Source organism: Quercus robur, chromosome 9 (assembly GCF_932294415.1).
Source record: "Quercus robur chromosome 9, dhQueRobu3.1, whole genome shotgun sequence".
NCBI lineage: Eukaryota > Viridiplantae > Streptophyta > Magnoliopsida > Fagales > Fagaceae > Quercus > Quercus robur.
This window is the reverse complement of record NC_065542.1, coordinates 20508703-20529833: the sequence shown is the minus strand read 5'-3', so window position 1 is coordinate 20529833 and position 21131 is coordinate 20508703. Positions and strand designations below refer to the sequence as shown.

At 33.4% G+C, this 21131-nt stretch overlaps 1 protein-coding gene across 1 annotated transcript; it reads left to right on the top strand.

Annotated features, from left to right (window-relative positions):
• The first annotated feature begins 1316 nt into the window (after positions 1-1316).
• On the top strand, positions 1317-11441 carry LOC126699277 (8-amino-7-oxononanoate synthase-like). Its single transcript, XM_050397006.1, has 11 exons — positions 1317-2073; positions 5254-5378; positions 5457-5564; positions 5979-6217; positions 6318-6359; positions 7533-7620; positions 8071-8204; positions 8458-8546; positions 9451-9601; positions 9673-9741; positions 11185-11441. Exons 1-11 carry the CDS (start codon positions 1791-1793, stop codon positions 11309-11311), a joined length of 1455 nt encoding a protein of 484 aa, XP_050252963.1. The 5' UTR covers positions 1317-1790; the 3' UTR covers positions 11312-11441.
• Positions 11442-21131: the final 9690 nt, after the last annotated feature.

The following is a 21131-nucleotide window of genomic DNA, read 5'->3' as shown; positions in this document are numbered from 1 at the left end:
AATTGTAAATCCTCATTATAAGGGTTAGGTTGAATCAAACAATCCATTAAAATCAATCCATTGTCATCCCTATTGTCTAGGTATGACTACATATTCTTTAAATAATTTTTTAAGATAAAATAAACAAATACAAATAATCTATTTCAAAGTATGGAAAATTATGAGGTACACTTAAAATACTTCATAGTTCCTCGAGAATAAAGACAAGATGTTTCCCTCACCGTTTCCCCAAAAACAATACCCTCCAAAACGTAAGAAATGTTTTGTTGCATGCTGCATGCAAAACATTCACAACATGCATTGAGCCCACCAGCAAGTGTTGTGAGTTTTTTGCTCCATGCAACGAAAACACCAACGTAACTTACATGAAGTCATGAACTACTCTAATATGTCGGTTACTATCTCTTTCTCTCTATATACACTAATGGAGACAGATGAGCTTGCAGGAAAACTTGGTGGAAGAGGCTGTTGCAAAGCTTCAATCTTTGAAACTCCTACTGCCTCATGAGAACCATTCAACTCCCAAGAGATCAACAACGAAAAGCTATTGAAAACGAAACAACTCAAAGTTCCTCAAAGTCTGAACAAGGAAAAGACGTCTTCCACGTGTTTGACAAAATACAGCCGTGAGACCGGTGCTGAGTGGAGATTCAGATTGCTGAAATAACGCTTCAGAGATTGGTCCATTATCTTCCCAGTACTGGTAATATATATATATATATATATATATATATTTTTCTCGAACTCCTGTCATTATTTGCTTTAGCTATTTTGAAATTTTGAATTTGCTCAAAAGATTGACCAATTATTGTGTCATTGTGAAACCAAGAATATAATATGTATATATATGTAATGTATGTATGGTAAGAAAATTAATCAGGAGAAAAAAGTAACATGTAGTAAGGCTTGTTTGGTAACATGGGTTTGACCTATATATTTCCTTGTTTAGCTGCAATTCTTGTGGGTTAATTGTATAAGTAACGTGTGTAAATTGTAATATGTTTGATCTTACTCTATAAGAAAAGAATTAATGAAGAGAAAAATTGAAATAAAAAACAAAGTTTTAGACTAGACTCGCTCGAGCAAGAGGCCCAATGCAAGCAAATAGGGATGGGTAAATTATAGGGAGTGTATATCAACACTTAATAAGTGCTAATTGGCAAATCAAAAGTCTCTATTGGCACTTAGCCAAGACCACTCGAGAGACAGAGAGAGAAATTGCTACCTGATATTAGAGAATTCTGACTTAGTTGTATCTTAGAGACAAATTTGCTAATAACCCTTTAGCAAATTATTGTACAGGAGCCGATAATATTGTCTCAAAGATAGCAAATTTTCATTTGTGTCTCTAAGACATTAAAGTTTTTTAGAGTCCTTAGTTGTTCAGTGTTCACCGCATAATCCCCAACATCAATTCCATATTGGGGGGTGGTGGGTGAGATATGGCAATTGGGATGTGGTGGGTGAGATTTGGCAATTATGGAATGACAATGAGGATTTCTATTGCTCTCGGCGTGTGCTATTGGTTATAGTGGCTGGTAGGATTTCTTTGAAAAACAAAGATTTTGTCATCTTTCATGCATCATTTACCAAAAGCAAACAGTCTTCTGTCATTATCATGCATCATTTCCCAGCCAAATATGGCTATCTTGGCCATAACCTCTCCCAAGTCCCACCAAGAAGTGAACTACTCTCCGACTAGGCAGTTAGCCAAGCCAACTACCCACGTCTCTTATAACTACCCCAGAGGATAGTTATGGACATCTCTCACTCTCACTCTCACTCTGTTAATGGAAACAATGAATTTGTGGGACAGCTTGGTTGAAGAGGCACTAGCAAAGCTCGAATCTCTGAAACTCGTGCGGCATCTGAGACCCATTCACCTCCCCAGTGACCAACAACCAAAACCCATTGAAAATGAACCTCAAAGCAACTCAATATCAGACCAAGAAGAAGCAGGAAAAGAAGTCTTCCAGATGTTCGATGAAATGCAGCAGTGGGAACGGTCCTCTGTGGAGGTCCACATTGCAGAAGAAACGTTTCAAAGCTGGGTCTGTGAAATTTCCACTACTGGTAAGCTTTTTTTTTTTTTCCTCTCTCCAAATGCATATCTTTATTTGTGGGTGATGTTTGAAATTTGAATATGCTCTGCATATATTGGTTATGTATGCAATTTATAATAGTGAATTGCCAACCAAACAAAGGAAAAAAAGAAAAAGAAAAAGAAACAGGGTGATTAACTATTGTGTTAGTAAGTCATTGTAAAACGAAGAGTATTATATATACATGTGTATGTCTGGTGAGAAAATTAGAGTGTGAATTTTAGTGAGGGGGTAGTGAGGCTTGCATGCCAAATGGGTTTGACTTATTTCATTGTCACATGCAAGTATGCAACTCTTGTGAGTCAACGGAGTTCTGTTTTGGCTAGGGTGTGATACTAGAATGCGAATAGGGGAAACTAATGTTCTTGGTGCGTGTCTGGATGGATATATAGGCTGCTAAATGATGCATTGGCAGATGACAAGTAAGGTCGGGTGAGGACAGCAAGGTTAAGTTTGCAGTTATGCATGGCAGTTATAAGCCATTTATTGGAACTTTTTTTCACAATCAGGTGTGTCTTATCTTTTGCTCTCAGCGAGAACCTAGCTATATGGTGTCAATTGGGCATGACAAGATGTCTTAGTTTTAGAAGATCTGCATTATGTCTCCATCACCATCATTTTTTGTCAGGCCAACGCCCTCCAATGAGGATAAGCTTCTTGCATCAATGACCGGACCCAAAATTTTCATCACAATTAAAGCATAAACCCTTGTCTTGTCTCTCCTTAAGCTCTATACGAGTATGTTTCTTGTTATAATTATTGGTAGGATGTAAGTTTCTAACAGATAGAGGCAAGGCTCCTTATAATCTTCAGCTGCAAGTAGTCAATGCTTTTATTTTTATAAGTAAATTATAAGTGATGTAATTGCTCCAGTTGAAAGTAGTCAATGTTACGGATGGTACTTGGCTTCATAGAGACAAGCAAGTCCCTTGTAGCTGATAAAGTGGTTGGTTTAGAGCTTGGACATCAACACTTACGGTGTTCCTTGAGTCCACTAATGAAACAACCTACTTGATATGATGGTTGTAAGCCACCTACTCAGTTGAGAAACTTTCTGAACTGGCTTTGGTACTCTCTTTGAACCCGCTTGTTTGAGTTTGGTCATATCATCAAAAAAATTGTCAATCTCTGTTGGTCCATATCGGGTATGCAGACTGTTTTAAGCAGTGACCAAGTAAGTAAATTTTCTTCTTGTTTTGGCTAGTTAATACCATAGTTGCACTTCATCATCAAGGTGATTTGCGCTAATGCGGCCAAGGGAATTTACTGTTCCGCAAAATTTTGGAATTCAAAGAATTGTTCCACCTACATAACACAGTATTTTGGAATTCAAAGAATTATTCCACCTCCCAAAGTGACCAAGTAATATGTTTGAAAGAAAATTCTTTTTATTTTAATAAGATGTGTTTTTTTTTTTTTTTTTTTTTTTTTTTTTTTGAGAAAAAGGACATAGAGGAGCCTAAAGACTACAAAAGAATAGAATTATGTATAGAGAGACAACGACTATATAAATTCAAGGATGGAACTAGAACTAGTGAATCCCCATTCTCTAGTCCAATCAAATAAAGAGCCACAAAACAAAGCTACCAAAAGGATTCCTGATGTCTTTGTATCCTCAAACATATGATGATTTCATTCCCACCAAATTGTCTACATTAAACACAATGGAACTAATTTCCAAATGTCCGATGAATGCTTACCAAACCAATTCCTCTAACCAAACAATAGGTCTATGACCTTACCCGGTAGCAGCCATTGAATCCTGAAAGATCTGAATGCAAATCCGGTTGTTGAGGGAGTGGTTGTGGCGTTATGGGAGCAAGGAATGGGCATTATGGTGGAGGGTTATTGAGTTGAAATACGGGTCTTCAGTGTATATTGGTGATTGGGGAGGTTTGGGGCTCGCATGGAGTGGGTTTATGGAAGTATATTCCTCGAGGATTGGGATAGTTGGCATGTCCTCAGATAGATGTCCGGTGTAGTAATAGAGCTAGATTTTGGCATGATTTGTGGCTTGTCCCTGCCAAGGGTGGCTTTCTTTTCTTGGTGTGTGTCTTAGGGTTGGGTATTGATGACAAACAACTTAAGGAAGAGGGGTATAATTGTTATGGTGTGGTATTTCATGTACCTAACGGAGAGGATATGAACCACCTATTCCTACACTGTTCTGCGGCTTTGGACCTATGGGCATTGATATTTTGATTATTTGGAGTCTATTGGGTGATGCCCTCTATGGTATAGGAAGTGTTAGTGGCATGGAAGGAGGGTTGGTTTGGAGGGGGAAGTATTGGGACAATATGGTGGGTTGTTCCGTTGTGTCTTATGTGGTGCATCTGGTGTGAGCAGAATGCCCAATGTTTTGAGGGAGAAGAACTCATTGTGTTTAAATTGAAATATCTCTTTCTAAAGAATTTGTATGAGTGGACTTCTTTGAGTTCCTCTTTCTCTGCAGATGGGTTTCTTTCTGGATTCCCCGAGTTCTCATTTGTTGCTGATTTTTCTTTTCTTTGGTTTTGCTCTTTTGTTTTTGAATTGCCTCTTGTATACAGCCTGTATTCTTGGGCTTTCTCCAATTCTCCTTTTTTTTGGTTTTTAATGAAATTATTTACTTATCAAATATATATAATGTATATTATAAAGCTTACCTTAAGAACTAATACTAATCTCTTCTACTCCTAATAGTTAAAGATAAGCTCTGATAATTATCTACAACTTTATTTGAATAATGACTTGAAGGAAGATAAACTTAAACTAATCTGAAGTCAATTCGAGATCTGCCCATGTGTTGGTCCCTTGCCTCGTGCATCTATGCAGTCCATGAGCCATAACAGATGTAATGTGACTTTTAGGGGAAAGCTATTGAAGAATGTGGTGAACCAGAATGTTTGAATTTAAATTAATTATGCAGAACAATGATGAACCAGTTATTAAAACTTTTTTCATAATCAGAAGTTTCATATATTTTGCTATAACCAAGTACTCTTATGTGTCTATTGGGCATGAAAAGATGTTTTAGCCAGAAGATATGCATGTTTCTATCCCGTTACCATTTCTGTTCTCTATGGACAATCTTGGTGCTAAGACATAGTTGGACCTTGAATATAACTAATACGTAGCATCTTATCATTTTCATTGACATGGATCATTGCAGGAGAAGAAGTAACTGCTAATGAAGAGGAGTCCCATCCTCAGCAGTTCAAAAAGCTAATTTTGTTCTGTGGAAATGATTATTTGGGCTTGAGCTCACATCCAACCATTAAAAGGGCTGCTTCGAAGGTGTGCTTGATGATATTTCTTTTAAAGAAAACTTTTGTAAGACACTCCTAAAACATTATGAACTTTATTGTAAACCAGGCAGCCCAAGAACATGGAATGGGCCCAAGGGGTTCTGCTCTAGCTTGTGGCTATACTAATTACCATAGGCTACTTGAATCATGCTTGGCAGATCTAAAGAAGAAAGAGGTAAAAATTGTATTACTATAATTCCTTTAGCATTTTATGTGTTTTCTTTCTCCCTCCATCTGTGTTTGTTCTTATATATAGCCATTTCTAAATAAAGCTGACTTGATCACAGCAATAGAACTCAAAAATATAGGAGTATATAAGAAACTCATAAAACATAACTCATAAAACATTGGCATAAACTAGGGAGTTGGAATTCTGCATTTATGTTGATTTGGTTGTAGCGGTTATGATTATGTATGGATTTGCGAAATGTAATATGGTTGGTTGAAACCACAGATATCGATAATGTGGTATCCTTGCAGGTTTAATACTTCTGGTTTTGTTCTTATGATAACAATCTGTCATTCATGTTTGACCTTTTCTACAATTTCAACAGAAAAATGATGAATTCTTGTTTAAATTTTGCTATAGGATTGCCTCCTTTGCCCAACAGGGTATGCAGCCAACATGGCCTTGATGGTATCAATAGGAAGTATTGCCTCCCTCTTGGTTGTAGGTAGTAAACCTTCAGAGGAGGACAGGATTGCCATATTTTCTGATGCCCTGAATCATTCATCAATTATAGATGGTATTTGTCTGGCTGAGCGCCAACAAAGTGTGGAAGTGTTCATTTATCGACATTGTGACATGTCTCACCTTAATGCACTATTGTATGTTGTTACCTTATGTCCTAATTTTTCAGTGTCCCTATGACTGTTAAGCATACTTTACCCAGGACTCATTATTGCAATGCATTTTGTTTTTTGACAGATTGAAATGCAAAATGAAGAAGAAAGTCGTTGTAACTGATGGGTTAGTCATGTTATAAGTGTTCCTTTATTTTTTGCATGCTCCAAGTGGCTGAGACAAAAACCAAAAATTGAGAACCAGGAAAACACAGTTAATTGTTTTAATTCTCTGTGAAATTCTAAATTTTCTTTTCTTTTATCGATATATTAAATTTTCAAACAGGAAAAACTTTTATCTTCAATTAGATTGAGAATCATTGTCAACAAAATTATTTTTAGATGATTGATAAAACTTATCAAAACCACAGTAAAAGATTTACAGCACAAATTAACAGAATCAAGTAGCTAAGCTGCAAACTAGACCACCTACTTCACATACACATGGAACTAATTATCATGAGAAAACAGAGCAATTTGAAAATAAAAAAACAGAGTTAAAAAAGCCAGAAAGATCACAAGCAGGGAATCTCCACCCTCCAAATACAACAAGCGCTTGCTCTGAATATTTTTAGTTATCTTCTTTGGCTGCAATCTATACCTGACATTGTTAATATAACTTCTAGCAAATCCTCTTCAGTTAAGAATTTTCCAACATGAATTTTGTGGTCCTTTCTCTCCCAATACTATAAACGGTAGCTGCCAAGTTAGCCTGGCTATGGTGCTTTTGAAATCACCATTAAGCTTATCTGTAGCCCACCAAACTTCAGCATCCTATCATCCCACCATTTTGTCATACAAGCACCTTCTACAAATGGCTGACCAAATCCTTCTAAGAAGGGGTAATAAGAACAAAAAAAGTTCTCTCTAGATTCCATTCTACTCCTGCAGAACTGACACAGTAGGCCTCCATTGAAGCCCCACTTAACCATTCTTTCCTTTGTAGCAATTTGATCTTGAATAATCATCAAATTGATAAAAGCAGACCAATCTTCACCATTTAACGTTTAACTTGCTTCCTTTAGCTCTATGCACTTCCCAAGCATAACCACAACTGAATACCCCATTTGAAGTAGCAGTCCACAAGATTTTATCCTTCCCACCATGAATTCTAACTAGAGCCACCTGAGCTTGAATGAGAATCATATTATCTGATCCATTCCTCAACATTAATATTATTTATGTTTGTCTTCTAAACTTTCTTGTGACTTCATTATTTTGAAAACTAACGTTTCAAACATGTGTATGTGCATGTACATTGTTATATTTGATAAATGACTTCAATCTGTTTTTATTGCAGTTTGTTTAGTATGGATGGGGACTTTGCACCAATGGTCGAAATTGTGAAGCTTCGCAAGAAGCATCAGTTTTTGTTGGTTGTTGATGATGTAAGTCATTTTTATGTAGTGATGTTTATGCAATCAAAAGAAGCTGTTTAAGAACCTGTCTTGTGCACATGGTAGTCATCGTTGGATTGAAGTTAACCCTTCAATCTAAAGTCTGTGATTCTGATTTGACAGCTAAGGCATAAAGATTATGGACTAATCTGTTTGTCACAGTTTATTTTCTAAATACAGATCATGTACTACTTTTTAAAGGTTTAGTTTTTCTAAATACAGATATACTTTTACATAGTTTATTTTTAATCACAATAAGCCAAAGAAAATGAACTCTCCCAAACATTATTTATTACTATTAACTTTTTTTTTTCCCTTCAACTTGCACTTTGGTTTAGATCATGTATGGCACTGAGAAAAATGGCTTCTTCCTGTATACCTACTTTAATGCTTGTATATGCTTTGAAAATTAGTGTTACTGTTGTTGAGAGTTCTTTTCAGGCTCATGGAACTTTTGTTTGTGGCGAAAATGGGGGTGGAGTAGCTGAGAAGTTCAATTGTGAAAAAGAGGTTGACATATGCATTGGTACTTTGAGTAAGGCCACAGGCTGCTATGGTGGATTCATAGCATGCAGGTAACTGTTCTAGTGTACTCTTCATGTGTGGTATGATACAAAAGAATAAAAATAAATCAATAGAAGTAGGGCTCATCTAGACAACTCTCAGGAACATATGACTTCTCACTGTATTGGACATAGCATGCAAACTATTTTTCTTATTATTTTCTATAACTAGCCTTAATATAATGAGTTCCTTGAATGTCTTATCTATTGTATGTGAAAATATGTCTGATTTGGTTATGCTGCTTTCTGAACACTATATGAAAAGCAAAAGTTGGAAGCTAATCATACAATCAAGGGGTCGCTCCTTTATATTTTCCACTGCAATGCCGGTCCCCGATGTTGTAGCCGCCCATGGTAATTCTTAGCATTCTCTTTTGTTGGGTATCATTTATTGAAACAATAAGCTTATGTCGAATGTTTAATTAAAATTAAACTTCTTTCTTGTTCATGGTTCTTGCATGGATTAGGATCCTTTATGGTTTTTAGGGTAATGAAGTTCTTAAATTTTTATTATTATTTGACTTTGCAAGTTGGCATCTGTAGAACCACTGACAATATTATTGATGTTTCAGAAAACATTAGAAGCCCTATGTGTACCATGGTAATTGAGTAATATGCAGCCCTGGCTAAATAGGGTTGTGTTTGTGTATATCATAATCATGCAACTACTTTTGTAGCCTTCATAATAAAACTAGAGCTACTCTGAACATAAACCTAGTTCTGGATGACATATATTTAGTGTTCTTGTATGTGTGCCTGTTTTTCTTTGTTTATACTTTATATCGATAAATTATCGATTTCCCCCAAAGCTTAAGCTGTTAGGAAATTGTGAATTTAATCATTTTGTCCATTATTTTAACCTTTTTTTTTTTATCGTCAACTCAGTGATGTAGGGTTAGATCTCTCATATTACTTTGTAGGAGATATCTATAGAACCAACCCTTATGTAACAATTGCAAATACATCATTTTTAAAATACACCTAAATATATTCTAAGCTTCGATGCTTTCATGCTCTCATTCATATTCTCACATTGTGACATAGTTGATAGGACACTACTAGGGTTGACCTTTGAGGGGTTAATTGTGTGTGTATGGTCATTTGATTTTCTGAAGAAAATATTAAATCATATTATGAGTGATCTTTATATGTTACACTCCCTACTAGAAATTTGATTCTTATTTTGCATAAACTATTTATCCACTTTGCCTCCATGGTGAAATACTTTCTTTGTTAACTGCTTGAGTGTGACATGCAGCTGCTGTTACTGTGGCAAAAAAGGAAACATGGCGTAGAAGGGAAATTTGGAAGAGGGTACAAGACTTTCGTGTTCTTACTGGAATCCCCATCTCAAGTCCAATAATATCTCTTATTGTAGGGAGTGAAGAGAAGGCCCTGCTAGCTAGCCAGTTAGTATCTCTCATTATGATTAAGGTCATTGCTAAAGCAACTACTAAATATGTCAATCATTCTGGAACAGGCATTTGTTGACATCTGGTTTCTATGTAATTCCAATCGGACCCCCAGCAGTGCCTCCGAACTCATGCAGGTTTGTTGTGTACTCTTCATTGTACTTTTGTTTCTCTGTAAGTGTGACTGCAATTTTCTAGTTTAGGTTGTGTTTTGGTGACTCAATCTTACAAATTCGCTTTTATTGCTCTCACTCATTAACCAATAGGATTGTGGTTTGATGCTCACCCCCAAAAAAGTGGGATGTGGTTCCCAAGTGTTCACACTTCACACACCTTTACTGAAAATATTGTGGCTATTATCTCTCCAATTTGGACTAGTAATTTTGGTTGCCACTGACTGAAAACATTGGATTCATGCCTTAGTGCTTTTTACATGCTCTATCATATTCCACAGTATGTAACCCATGTATTCTGCTGACTAGATTTGTCAATGGTTTGCATAAGCTATTGAAAAAGATAAAACATAACTTTGATATCATGTTAGAAAAGTGAGACATAATGTTGATACCATGATAACATGTATGAGAAAATATGATAAAGAAAATAAAGAAAGAAGAGAAAAATTGCAGGAAATTAACTTGGTTCAGCTTTAGAGGGCTAATTCACAGCAGAAAGCCTTTGATGGCTACATCTTTCTATTAAGTTCTATATATTTCAAGAACCTGTTGAAGGGTAATTATAATAGGCTAAATTTTAAGCAAAACCAAGGTTATAATACTTGCACTACAACTAAGCTTAGGATGTAGTCACTGTGCCAAAATGTTAAGAAACTGATTATGTAATATAATTAGTATCTACGTCAAATCAATGTATATAGTGAAAATGCATATACATATAGATATATAAAAGATGAAAAACAATATAGAGTAAAGATATTGAACAACAAATAAAATTAGATCCAATTCATTCAGGTTAAAGTTTGGAAGTCAAAAGCAAAGCTATCAATTATGCTCAGATTTGGGTTTCTGTTCTCATTTATGGCCTGTTTGGAAGTTTAAAAAAGGAGGGGGAGTAGAGTAGAGGGAAGGAGAATAATTCAATTACCTTATTTGGAATTTTTTAAGGAAGGAGGGGGAGGAGTTTGGAGGGGTTTGGAGGGGTTTCAACTACCTCTAACCTCTCATTTTTAATTCCTCCAAATTGGAGAGATTTGGAGGAAGAGTAGAGTAGATAAATTATTGACTAGATAAATTTCTCAATTTACCATTTCTAAATTAATAATAGACCAATGTTGCAAGTTCATCTTCAAATAGGGGTAAATTTGTCTATTTTAATCATTTCCTCTCCTCTCCATCCTAATTTTTAAAACATCCAAACAAGGGGAAGGGCTAATTACTCCCTTCCCCCTTACTAATTTTAAAAACATCCAAACGAGGTAGAGGGCAACCATTCCCCTCTACTCTCCTCCCCACTACTCTCCTCCCTCTCTAAACTTCCAAACAGGCCATTAATACTTATTCTGGATGAATTGCTTGATGTTTTTATCAAACTCACGAAGTTATCTTTTTATTCTATTTTAGGCTCAGGGTGACTCTCAGTGCAGTGCACACAATGGAGGATCTGAAGAAGCTTACCACGACACTCTCGCAGTGCATTAATTTCAAAGATGTTGACATTCAAATCTCAAATAAAATTGCAAAGCTGTAGTGTTTGGATTCTTTTTCTCCCCTCCTGGATTGCATTAATTCATTTCTGCAATATGGATTGGAATGTTTGAAGTTTACTATATTAAAACAGTGATGATTAAGATACTTATGGGGCAGCTTAAGCCAGACAATTCCCTTTCTTTTCTTTTAGCCATCACTTTATTCACTATTCTTGAGTCTTCCTATGAATGTAAAATGATAAAATCTAAAAACTTGGACCATAACTATAAGCTATCCTTAACTTAAACAGACATTAATTTATAAGTCTCTGAACATTGGTCATGAAACAATTTGACTCGCAAAGAAACTATTAGTTCACATGTGCCGAGAAGTAAGAAAAAAATTTAGCACTGGCAATTGTCCTCAAAAACAAAATGAGGGTCCAATTGAAGGTGTTAAAGGAACCCATATAACTTATGATGATCTGCTGGGGTAAATACATCCATTTGATTAGCTATATAAGTGGACAGAAAAGGAGCAAAAGAATTTTAAAATGTATAACATTACCTCTTTTCCTTGTTCGAAGGGTACAGAACTTTGTTCAAGATTTTTTTTTTTTTTAATTTTTATAATTGGATTATGTGGCCTCGCCTTGAGAATTTAGTTTACCCGAGGCTCGATTGGTCAATTGGAGTTGATTGACATTACCCTTTTTCTTTTTTATTTTCTTTTTTTATAATGATATATTGTTGATTTTTTATAAATATAATTTATGATATATTGTTCATTAAATATGATCTACTACGTAATTATGTTTATTTATATTGCAATTAGTTTAAATTGTGTGGAAGAAAAAGATACTAGTCGACACATTTTGGGGAGGAACTTTCCTATAACATTTGATTCTCATACATAAAACATTCCTAAAAGAGTTGATTCTCATACATCTGTTTAGTAATTATCAAATTATAAATGGTCATGGTTTATTATTCTCATACCATAAAATAAAACAATTTGCGGTTTCATACATATTCTCGACCTATGCGCCTATGCGGACCTAGAGACTGCACTTATTGAATATTGCCAATAAAAGTCTGCATCAGTTACTCTATTTTTGCATGGTGAAGAAAAAATTATCTTAAGTGCAACCTAAAGTCCTACACTTCCTAATCCCTTCCTTAAATGTGGAAATAAATCCTTACTGATTAACCCTTTTACAAAGGAAAAATTGAAAAGAATTGTAAAATTTTTGGTGAGTTACAATCAAGCATCGTCTATGTCTCCATGCAGGAGTGTTTTAAATTTCAAATATTCTCACTTCCATGATGATTGCATTTAATCATTCCTTGCATGGAATTGATGAACAAATTAATCATCTTTAAGCAATTAATGTTTTATTAGTAATATATTACATGATTACATTTTCAGTCAGCAAGGAAAAGAAATAGGTAGAATAGCTTATCTATATTTTGGATTTGACAATGAGAATTAGAATGATTGGCTACAGTTGAAGAAAAATATCAACAAAGGGAATCCTGGGAACCTGTGCAGCACCATGAGATCAAGCAACACGATTGATTTTTCATGCATACTTGAGTGCCCTTGAGAATCCTTTGACATGACGTAGGGGATGAACTTGAAGTATACCTACATTGGCACACCATATTCATGTAAGAGAAGAGAGTACGCATTTATGGTACTCCGGGAGTACACAATAATTTCTCATTCATGATAATGATAATGATACTGAATAACTGAGATAGGAAAAATTCAAACTGAAATAATTTCATAAAATTTTGGATTTTAATTGAAAATTTAAAAAATTTATAACCTAATTTGAAATATGGCTAAAATTAGGGTTGTAACGAGCTGAGTGAGTAATAAAGGTTTGGGCTCAGCTCAACATAAAAGTATAATGTTCAAACTCGGTTTGAGCTCGAACCAAGCTTGCAAATAATATTCAAGCTGGAGCTTGTAAGAAAGTTTAAAAGCTTGAGCTTGGCTAAATTCGTTACTCAAACCAAACTCGAGCTAAATATCAAGCTCAAACTCGAGTTTAATATCATGATTTTGAGCTTGAGTTCCAACACAAATACATTGTCAAGCTTATTTAATTCAGACAAATGATTCCAGCACCCAATTAATAAAACTCTCAATAAGATATGAGTTTATTTATCAAGTACATATGAAGCTTATTACCAAGCTCAAATTTTTATTTATTTATTTTTTTAATCGAACCCTATTGTTTACAAACCTATTCATGAACACTTTTTTTTTTTTTTTTTTTTTGCTTGGGCTCGGCTTGCTTATTAAACAAACCTAAAACAAAGACTTGAACTTGACTTATTTTTAAACAAATAAAACTTAAACGGACTTTTTATATGAAAATGTTTTTATTTATAATAATAATAATTGATTTAGAATATATATGACATTCTTCCTCATGTTTAGTAGCTTTGACAACAATTGACACAAAAGCCATAAAAATTAAATATTTGTGAATTCACTAAAATTAGTCATAACCATTTAGATTTCCTAGCTTTTATTTTTGTGATATATAAACACACACACACACAAAATCAACATTGTAGTATTTATTGATTACTAATATGATAAATAAATATTTTTTTATATTAATTATTTTAAGTGGTTCATTAATTATTTAAGTATAATGAAATTTTGATGTTAGCTTTCTCAGATTTATATGAGAAAAAAAATTATTAGAAATATGGTATTCTTGCTCAAATTTAGTTCCTTTTGCAACAATGGAAACAAAGTCCAACAAAAGAAAAAAAAATAATACACAATCAAGAATGTGTATATATATATGGGTTAGGTTCAAGTTACACTTGGTATAACTCTAAGCAATGAAACCAATCAATATTTTTTAATTGGATGTAAATTTTGACAAATCGACTGTTGGATTACATTATCTTTATATATTCTCCATGCTTGCAAAATTTCAAGGTAATCAAAGATCAATATTCATGTTATCTATCAATTGTATAAATTTGAGTTTTTGTAGTTTAAAATAATGTATAAAAGATGAGTTTATGGATCGAATGATAAATAACATCCGATTGATATGAATTTTGGCATGCATGTTTAGAACACATAGAAGATGTAATCCAACGGTGAAATTTAGAAAATATAAATTCATTAACAAGTAATTGGGTGGTGTAATATTCAAGTTGTATATATACACATATGGAACCAACATTGTAGCATTGTTCTATGTAATTGAAAAGATTACTTATATGATAAATACATATATTTTTTATATTAATTATTTAAAGTGGTTCATTAATTATTTAAGTATATTGAAATTTTGATGCCGATTTTTTAAAATTTATATGAGAAACAATTGATTAGAAATATGATATTCTTGCTCAAATTTACTTACTTTTGCAATAGTGGAAACAAAGTTCAAAAAGATAAATAAATAATTTTTTTTTGAATTATATCTGTATTTTTATTTATCAAAATGATATTTGCATTTTTTTTAGTAGGCATGAAGTAGGCATGAAACAAGTCTATCTATATCAGTCACAATATCATGCAATTCTCAAATTTGTAAACACATATAGTATGATCAAATTATTACAAAATTCTTATTGTCTTTTTATTTTGTCTATAAAATAAAACAATAAAGATTAAAAAATTTTACAAGTAAAATTATTGAAATATTAGAGAAAACTAACAAAATGCATTGCACATCACGCGGGAACTAGACTAGTGAAAAAGTAAAAATGAAAGCTATAATTTGGGCAATGTACTTACATTTGCTATGAAGAAAGGAATCTCATAATTGAGCAACGGGAGCTCATTCAATTATTTAAAATATAAAATTATTTCTCTTTTGGCTAACTAGTTGTAATTTCCTTTGGGTGTACCAAATTTAGGGAGCTCAATAGCTTGAACCTAATAACTCAGGTCAATTTCTTGATCAACAAGAAACCTAATCAAATGGCTTGATATAGATAATCTATATAACACCCCTTCAAAATAAACAATTCACTTTTTCCAATAAACCTTAATAACACGATTTTCAAGCTAATATCTCAATGTAATCCAATCTCCACTCTTCGAAAATTGAGCACCTTAAAACCAACTTTGTAGCCCAACTTTGTAGTGATAAAATTTACAAGAGTCAAAAGTCAAAGCTCAATAAAAGGTTATGTCTTGTTCTTGGTTTATTTGGCTTAGTTAATTGTTAGGTTAAGGAATTAAGGACAACATAATGCCATAAGTTTGGACTTCGTTGAGAAATATTCAATGCTTTAAAATAAAAAAATGGAAACCAAATCAAGTAACTCTTGCATTTGAAGCCTAAACCGTATAAGATTTTCCCATCAAGTATCAAACCTCCCTTTTGATAAGAGAAATTCTCAAAGAAAACCCATTCAGCAATTCATGAGACGGGTCCAAAATAAGCAAGCTTTGATGCCATCTTGGGATAGCAAAAGTTGATGATGATCAAATGCTGCCATGCTTTAGAAACAAGAACCCTTCCGAGTAACTTGCTGTGAATGTGGTAAGAACCTTTCCGGGTAATTTGCTGACAATTTCAATCTTCGTGCTCTATGCAAGGACTTTTGCTGGATTGATTTTTCTCATGTACATAGACAGGGTAATAAACCAGCACACCTACTAGCTAAACATGCCTTAGGGATTGTTAATTTCTCAGCACGGATTAAGAACAATCCTTATTTCTAAGAAAAAGATCTTCTCTAGCTAGGATGTAGTATCTTCTTCGCACCATTAATAAAGTTTTCAATCTTCCCATTAAAATTTAAAAAAAAAAAAAAAAAAACTGACTCTCGTTCTTTTATTCATTAAATATAATCTGCAAAATTTTATTAGTTTAATTAAGTTAGATCTTACTTCTTAGCTTTTTTTTCTTTTTGTTTTTATTTTTTCGTATTATGTAGAATGGCCGGTCGGACTACACGTATGTACTGCACATCAGCTATGTAATCTGTCTTAATTTTATAAGGACATACATTATTCTTAATTTGTTAAACGAATCCGATAGTAGAGTCAAACGCAGGCCAAATACAGCAGCATCTAAGTAGAAACATATGAATGAGACAAAGCTATCTTTTTTTGTTAAGTGTGTCATGGTATAGCAACGTGCTTTTGTGAAATTAATTCCTATTAATGTGTGAAAGTAGCACTCTGTGCTTTACCGCGTGGCTGCGTGAGTAAGGAGAAATTATAAGGTCCACATTGTGGACAAGTGATGTGGTCAATCATTCCACTAAAAAACTTTCATATATTTAAAATTGTCGGTTAGAAATTTTTTTTAAACAGAAATTAATTACTGACTCAGCAATTTTAAACAAGTGGAAGTTTTTTAGTGGATTGGTGGACAAGTGACGTGGTCCACCAGAATACTCTATAATTTCTCGTGAGTAAGAGCAAGGGGCAAAGCCAAGAATTATTGTTGGGGGCAAGTTGCGACGCTAATATATGTATCAAGACAATTCCACATACACATAAAAAAAAAAAATTATATATATATATATATATATATACATACATGCTTTTTTATTATATACACATATATATACACATTTTTTTATTTGATAAGTTATATTTATACACACACTCAACCAAAAAAAAAAAAAAAAACTTAGTATTTTCAATTAAAATTATTTTTGATGGCTGTAAGGACCAGATTTGAGTTCCTAGCCCAAAAAGTGGATGAACTTTGGCCCAAAAAACCCAATACAATGAATTTGTAGAGGGTGGGTTGGAAAACTGGGCTTTAATGAATCAGACAACAAGTGAAGTGGATTCAAATGATAAGAAAAAGAAGACAGAATGGTTTAATCTAAAGAAAAATCGTCCTCGATACAGTCCGAGGAGATCAATTCTTATATATTTCTCTCAAGTTTGATTACAAGTTCAATTCTTGATTGCTATAGTATTTTCTCTTAATTTCTCGATCCCCTCTCCTAGGATCTCTCTTCTATTTTATACTACCTTCCCCTTTCATCTCCACCTTCCACATGCAGATTAGATTGTTGGTGTTGATTCTTGTCTCGTCAGCACCTTCCTAAAGTCTTTGGGTAGTAGCTGTAAGGCTGAAAGTTATTGTTTAGATATCACTTCCTCATTAATGCGGTCAGAGAGTTAACTGCAGAGCCTTTAATGTGGTGGTAGCAGCTTTCCCTTTAGATATTTCATTCTCTCCCTTTGTCTTGTTCCTTCTAGAAACTTATCCTCATCAGTGGAACTATCCGGAACATTGCTCTTGACGTCAGACCGCATCTTCTAACCTCGGCTTTGACCAGCCGAGGAAGCATTCATCCTCGGATCACTTCCCTGGAACATATCGCTTAAATCCCTTCCTTTATTTATCAGTGCTGACCTCTATCCCATGTCTTTCCATCCTCAGGCTTATGAGGTGTCCTTGGACTGGGCCCTTGGCCCAATACATTCTACTGGGCCTAATATCCCTATAATGGCGATCTTTCATAAAATAAAATTCATTTTTTCCATTTTCATAGTGAAATTCTTATTAAGTTTCATTTTAAATACAAATTATCAATTTTTATAATAAAGTAAAAAATCTCTCAATTGAACTAATGAAATTTTTAAAAACATAAATGATCCAAAACTTGGAGGAATAAGTTAGACTCCAAACATATCTAAAAGCTACCTTACTCTATCTAATTATGTGGCAACTAAAGACACATTTCATGTGTAGTTTTAGTGACAAATTTTTTTTAATGAGTCAATAATTTGTTAATCACCACATAACGGGTTGAAAAAGATAGATTCAAATATGTTTGATACCACACTTTATCAAATATTTAACATACATAAGAACATATTTTATAATAAAAAATAGAATTAGGAAAAATAAAGTTATATCTCTATTACTATTAGACCAATTATTTTTTTTAGAACATTATGAGACTAATTCAAATATTTAGGGGGGGTCAACTCTTATTTTTGTAGACCAAATTTTGAAAACATTAAAATAATTGTATATATATTTTTAAAAAATTCAAAATTTTGGGAAGGGTCATGGCCCCACACCCTTATACATACCTCCACCCTTGAGTAAGAGCAATAGAGCATGTCCTTTACATGCAGGGGCCGCCCCGCCGTGGGGGGGGATGGGGGGGTGGGAGTGCCCTTGAACACTCAAAATTTTCACTAATAATACTAGTATATTGAACAAAAATGTTGCCCCCTGACATAAAGGACAAAGAACTTTTCTATTTATTGTGTTGTACATGTACTAACTTGTCTAACTTTCTTTCAATTCACATCAATTTTTTTTACACCTAATACTAATAGACTTACACTCTTACTACAACTCTTATACTAATAGGTCCCACTTAGTAATGATTAAAAAAAAAATTAACCCACTACACAGAATAGGAGTCAAAATTCAGAGGCCTAAACCTAATAGAATTCTGAAATATATATAAATATATATATATATATATATATATATATATAATATAAACAAACTACTTTCAAGCATGCCTGACACCTCCCATAAAAAAATAAAAATTCTTTTGTTACCGGTTTCTTTCGGTTTGTAACCTAGAGTTTTCTGTTGAATTTTTAAAAGCATTCGAGCCATTGAGTTACATTTAAATATTCACATTCACATGTATATTGCATACTCTTAATACTTTTACTTTGATTTGTTTTTTTATTTTTTTTTTGAAGAATCAAATTATATGTTTAAACTGTTTGTATTTAGATTGATCTCTAGATTTGATTATTCTTAAAAATAAATTGATAATTATTTTTCTTTATTTTAATGATATGACATATATATTTGTAGTTAATTGAGATTATGGAGAATTCTGATCTTAATAATGAGTTCGGATCAATTCCTAAACGAACTTGTATTGAAGTAGATTCTGTATGACAATTACATTAGCATTTAATTGTTTATTTATTTTGTTATTAATTGATGAAGCCGAAGATCGTCAGTAAGCCACACGATACTCACACGCTCAAGATGATACCTGTGAAACAAAAAAACAAAGAACCCTAGGAGAGTACCGGTGTGGTATCGGCCAAAGACCCTCCGAAGGTTAAGTTAGAAAACCTTTCACAACTCTAGAGTGCCAGAACTGGGAGGAATTATGCGTACCTTGGTTTGTGAGGGTCTCAGGGTTTTTATAGTAGTGTAAGGTTGACAACCGTGCCTTGGTTAAGAAGGTGTTTCCTTTTAAGAGAGATTCTCTTTGATTTGCGTATTTTGTGGAGTTCTTTTCTTATAGGACTCTCTTGATTAGGATTGAGCGTGGTGCGTAAGATATTTCCATGTACGCTTATGCGTGTAGGCCAAGTAAGGCCATGTCAGACCCGTCAATGGTTCTATTATTCCCTTCAGCTTCCTTGCGTCGGCTTCTTACCTTCGTCTACACATTCCAATCGTCACCTTTAGGTTGACTCCCCAAAAGGTGACATCGTCAGCTTCCCGGTAGGGCCGTCGACCTTATCTTGTCATTGCTCGGGCTAATGGTCATGTAGATGAGGCTGACGAGTTCGTTAGGACCATCAGCTTTGCCTAATGGATGAGTTCATCAATTCTTCAACTTCCCTTATCATTAACATTGATTAATTTTTTACTTTCAATCTTGTCCCCCGACCTAAATTCCCGGCTCCGTCACTTTTTACATGCAAAAGTTTAAGATTTAACAAAATATCATGTTGTCTTACACTTCATTTTTTTTTTTTTTTTTTTTTTAATCTTTATATAACGTCTTACACTCCCTTTACACTCTTCAAATATATCATGTGTCAAATATAGAAATTCTAAAAAATTATTGACTCATAATATTAATTAAAGTATGGACATCATGCGTGTATACTTCCAATGTAAAACAATAATTTTCCTTTTTACATTAGATAAATTATTTAATAAATCTGGGGTTGGATTGTATTATCAAACTTGATACATTTTTCTTCTATAGCCCCCAAAACACAAACTAAAAATCAAAATGATCACAAGAATTAGCCCTACATTATCCATTTTTATAGATCTAATGATTTTTACTTATTAATTTTCATAAATATTTTTCAACAAGATTATATTATGTTATAATTGGTTTAAACATATAGTTGTATTGAATTCAACCGTATAGTTGTGTAATGAACAATTTGTTTGAGAAACAAACTAACAATTAAACACACACGCATACACACTTAATTACACTCTCTCACCTCGACCATATAGTTGTGTAATGAACAATTTGTTTGAGAAACAAACTAACAGTTAAACACACACACTTAATTACAATCTCTCACCAAGCTTAAACACATTATTTATCCCAAAGTACCACTACAAAATGGCCTAACTCTTATAGTAATAGAGTGGGGTTTTAAACGATGGGAAAGAGTTATTGCATTGATACAGTAAAAGTAGCATTATTTTTAGAAGAAGAAAAAAGAGTTGTTGCATTGATAACTTCAATTATCTTTGGAACAACATGGTTAAATTTAGTGATAGAGCCTAAGTTATTATATCTTTTTTTTTTCTTTTTCTTTTTTGTCTCACAGATTAGTCTAGAGGCCACAATTTTTTTGCAACTTATTAAAGTGGTAGGTCATGAGTGGTGAAAATAAAAACAATGTTAGTGATGAGTTCATGTGAAAGTTATTATCACCATTCGCAATCAGCCACCTAAACAAATTGTACAAGAGTTGAGTTCCTAGCAAAGTTATTTGAGTGATGTTGGAAATACCACAAAAAAAAAATATATATATATATATATATATATATATATATATATTTATATATATATATATATATATATATATATATATTATAAACATATGTGTTACCAATCATAATAAACTAGTCGCTAACCCGTGCGATGCACAGGATAGTTTTTAAAAAA

Bases quoted from the DNA above. Each gene is read 5' to 3' on its own strand.
- LOC126699277 (XM_050397006.1), top strand. From the start codon at position 1,791: ATGGAAACAATGAATTTGTGGGACAGCTTGGTTGAAGAGGCACTAGCA. The intron at 2,074-5,253 runs GTAAGCTTTTTT...GGATCATTGCAG, and splicing joins CTGTGAAATTTCCACTACTG to GAGAAGAAGTAACTGCTAAT. The intron at 9,602-9,672 runs GTTAGTATCTCT...ATTCTGGAACAG, and splicing joins AAGGCCCTGCTAGCTAGCCA to GCATTTGTTGACATCTGGTT.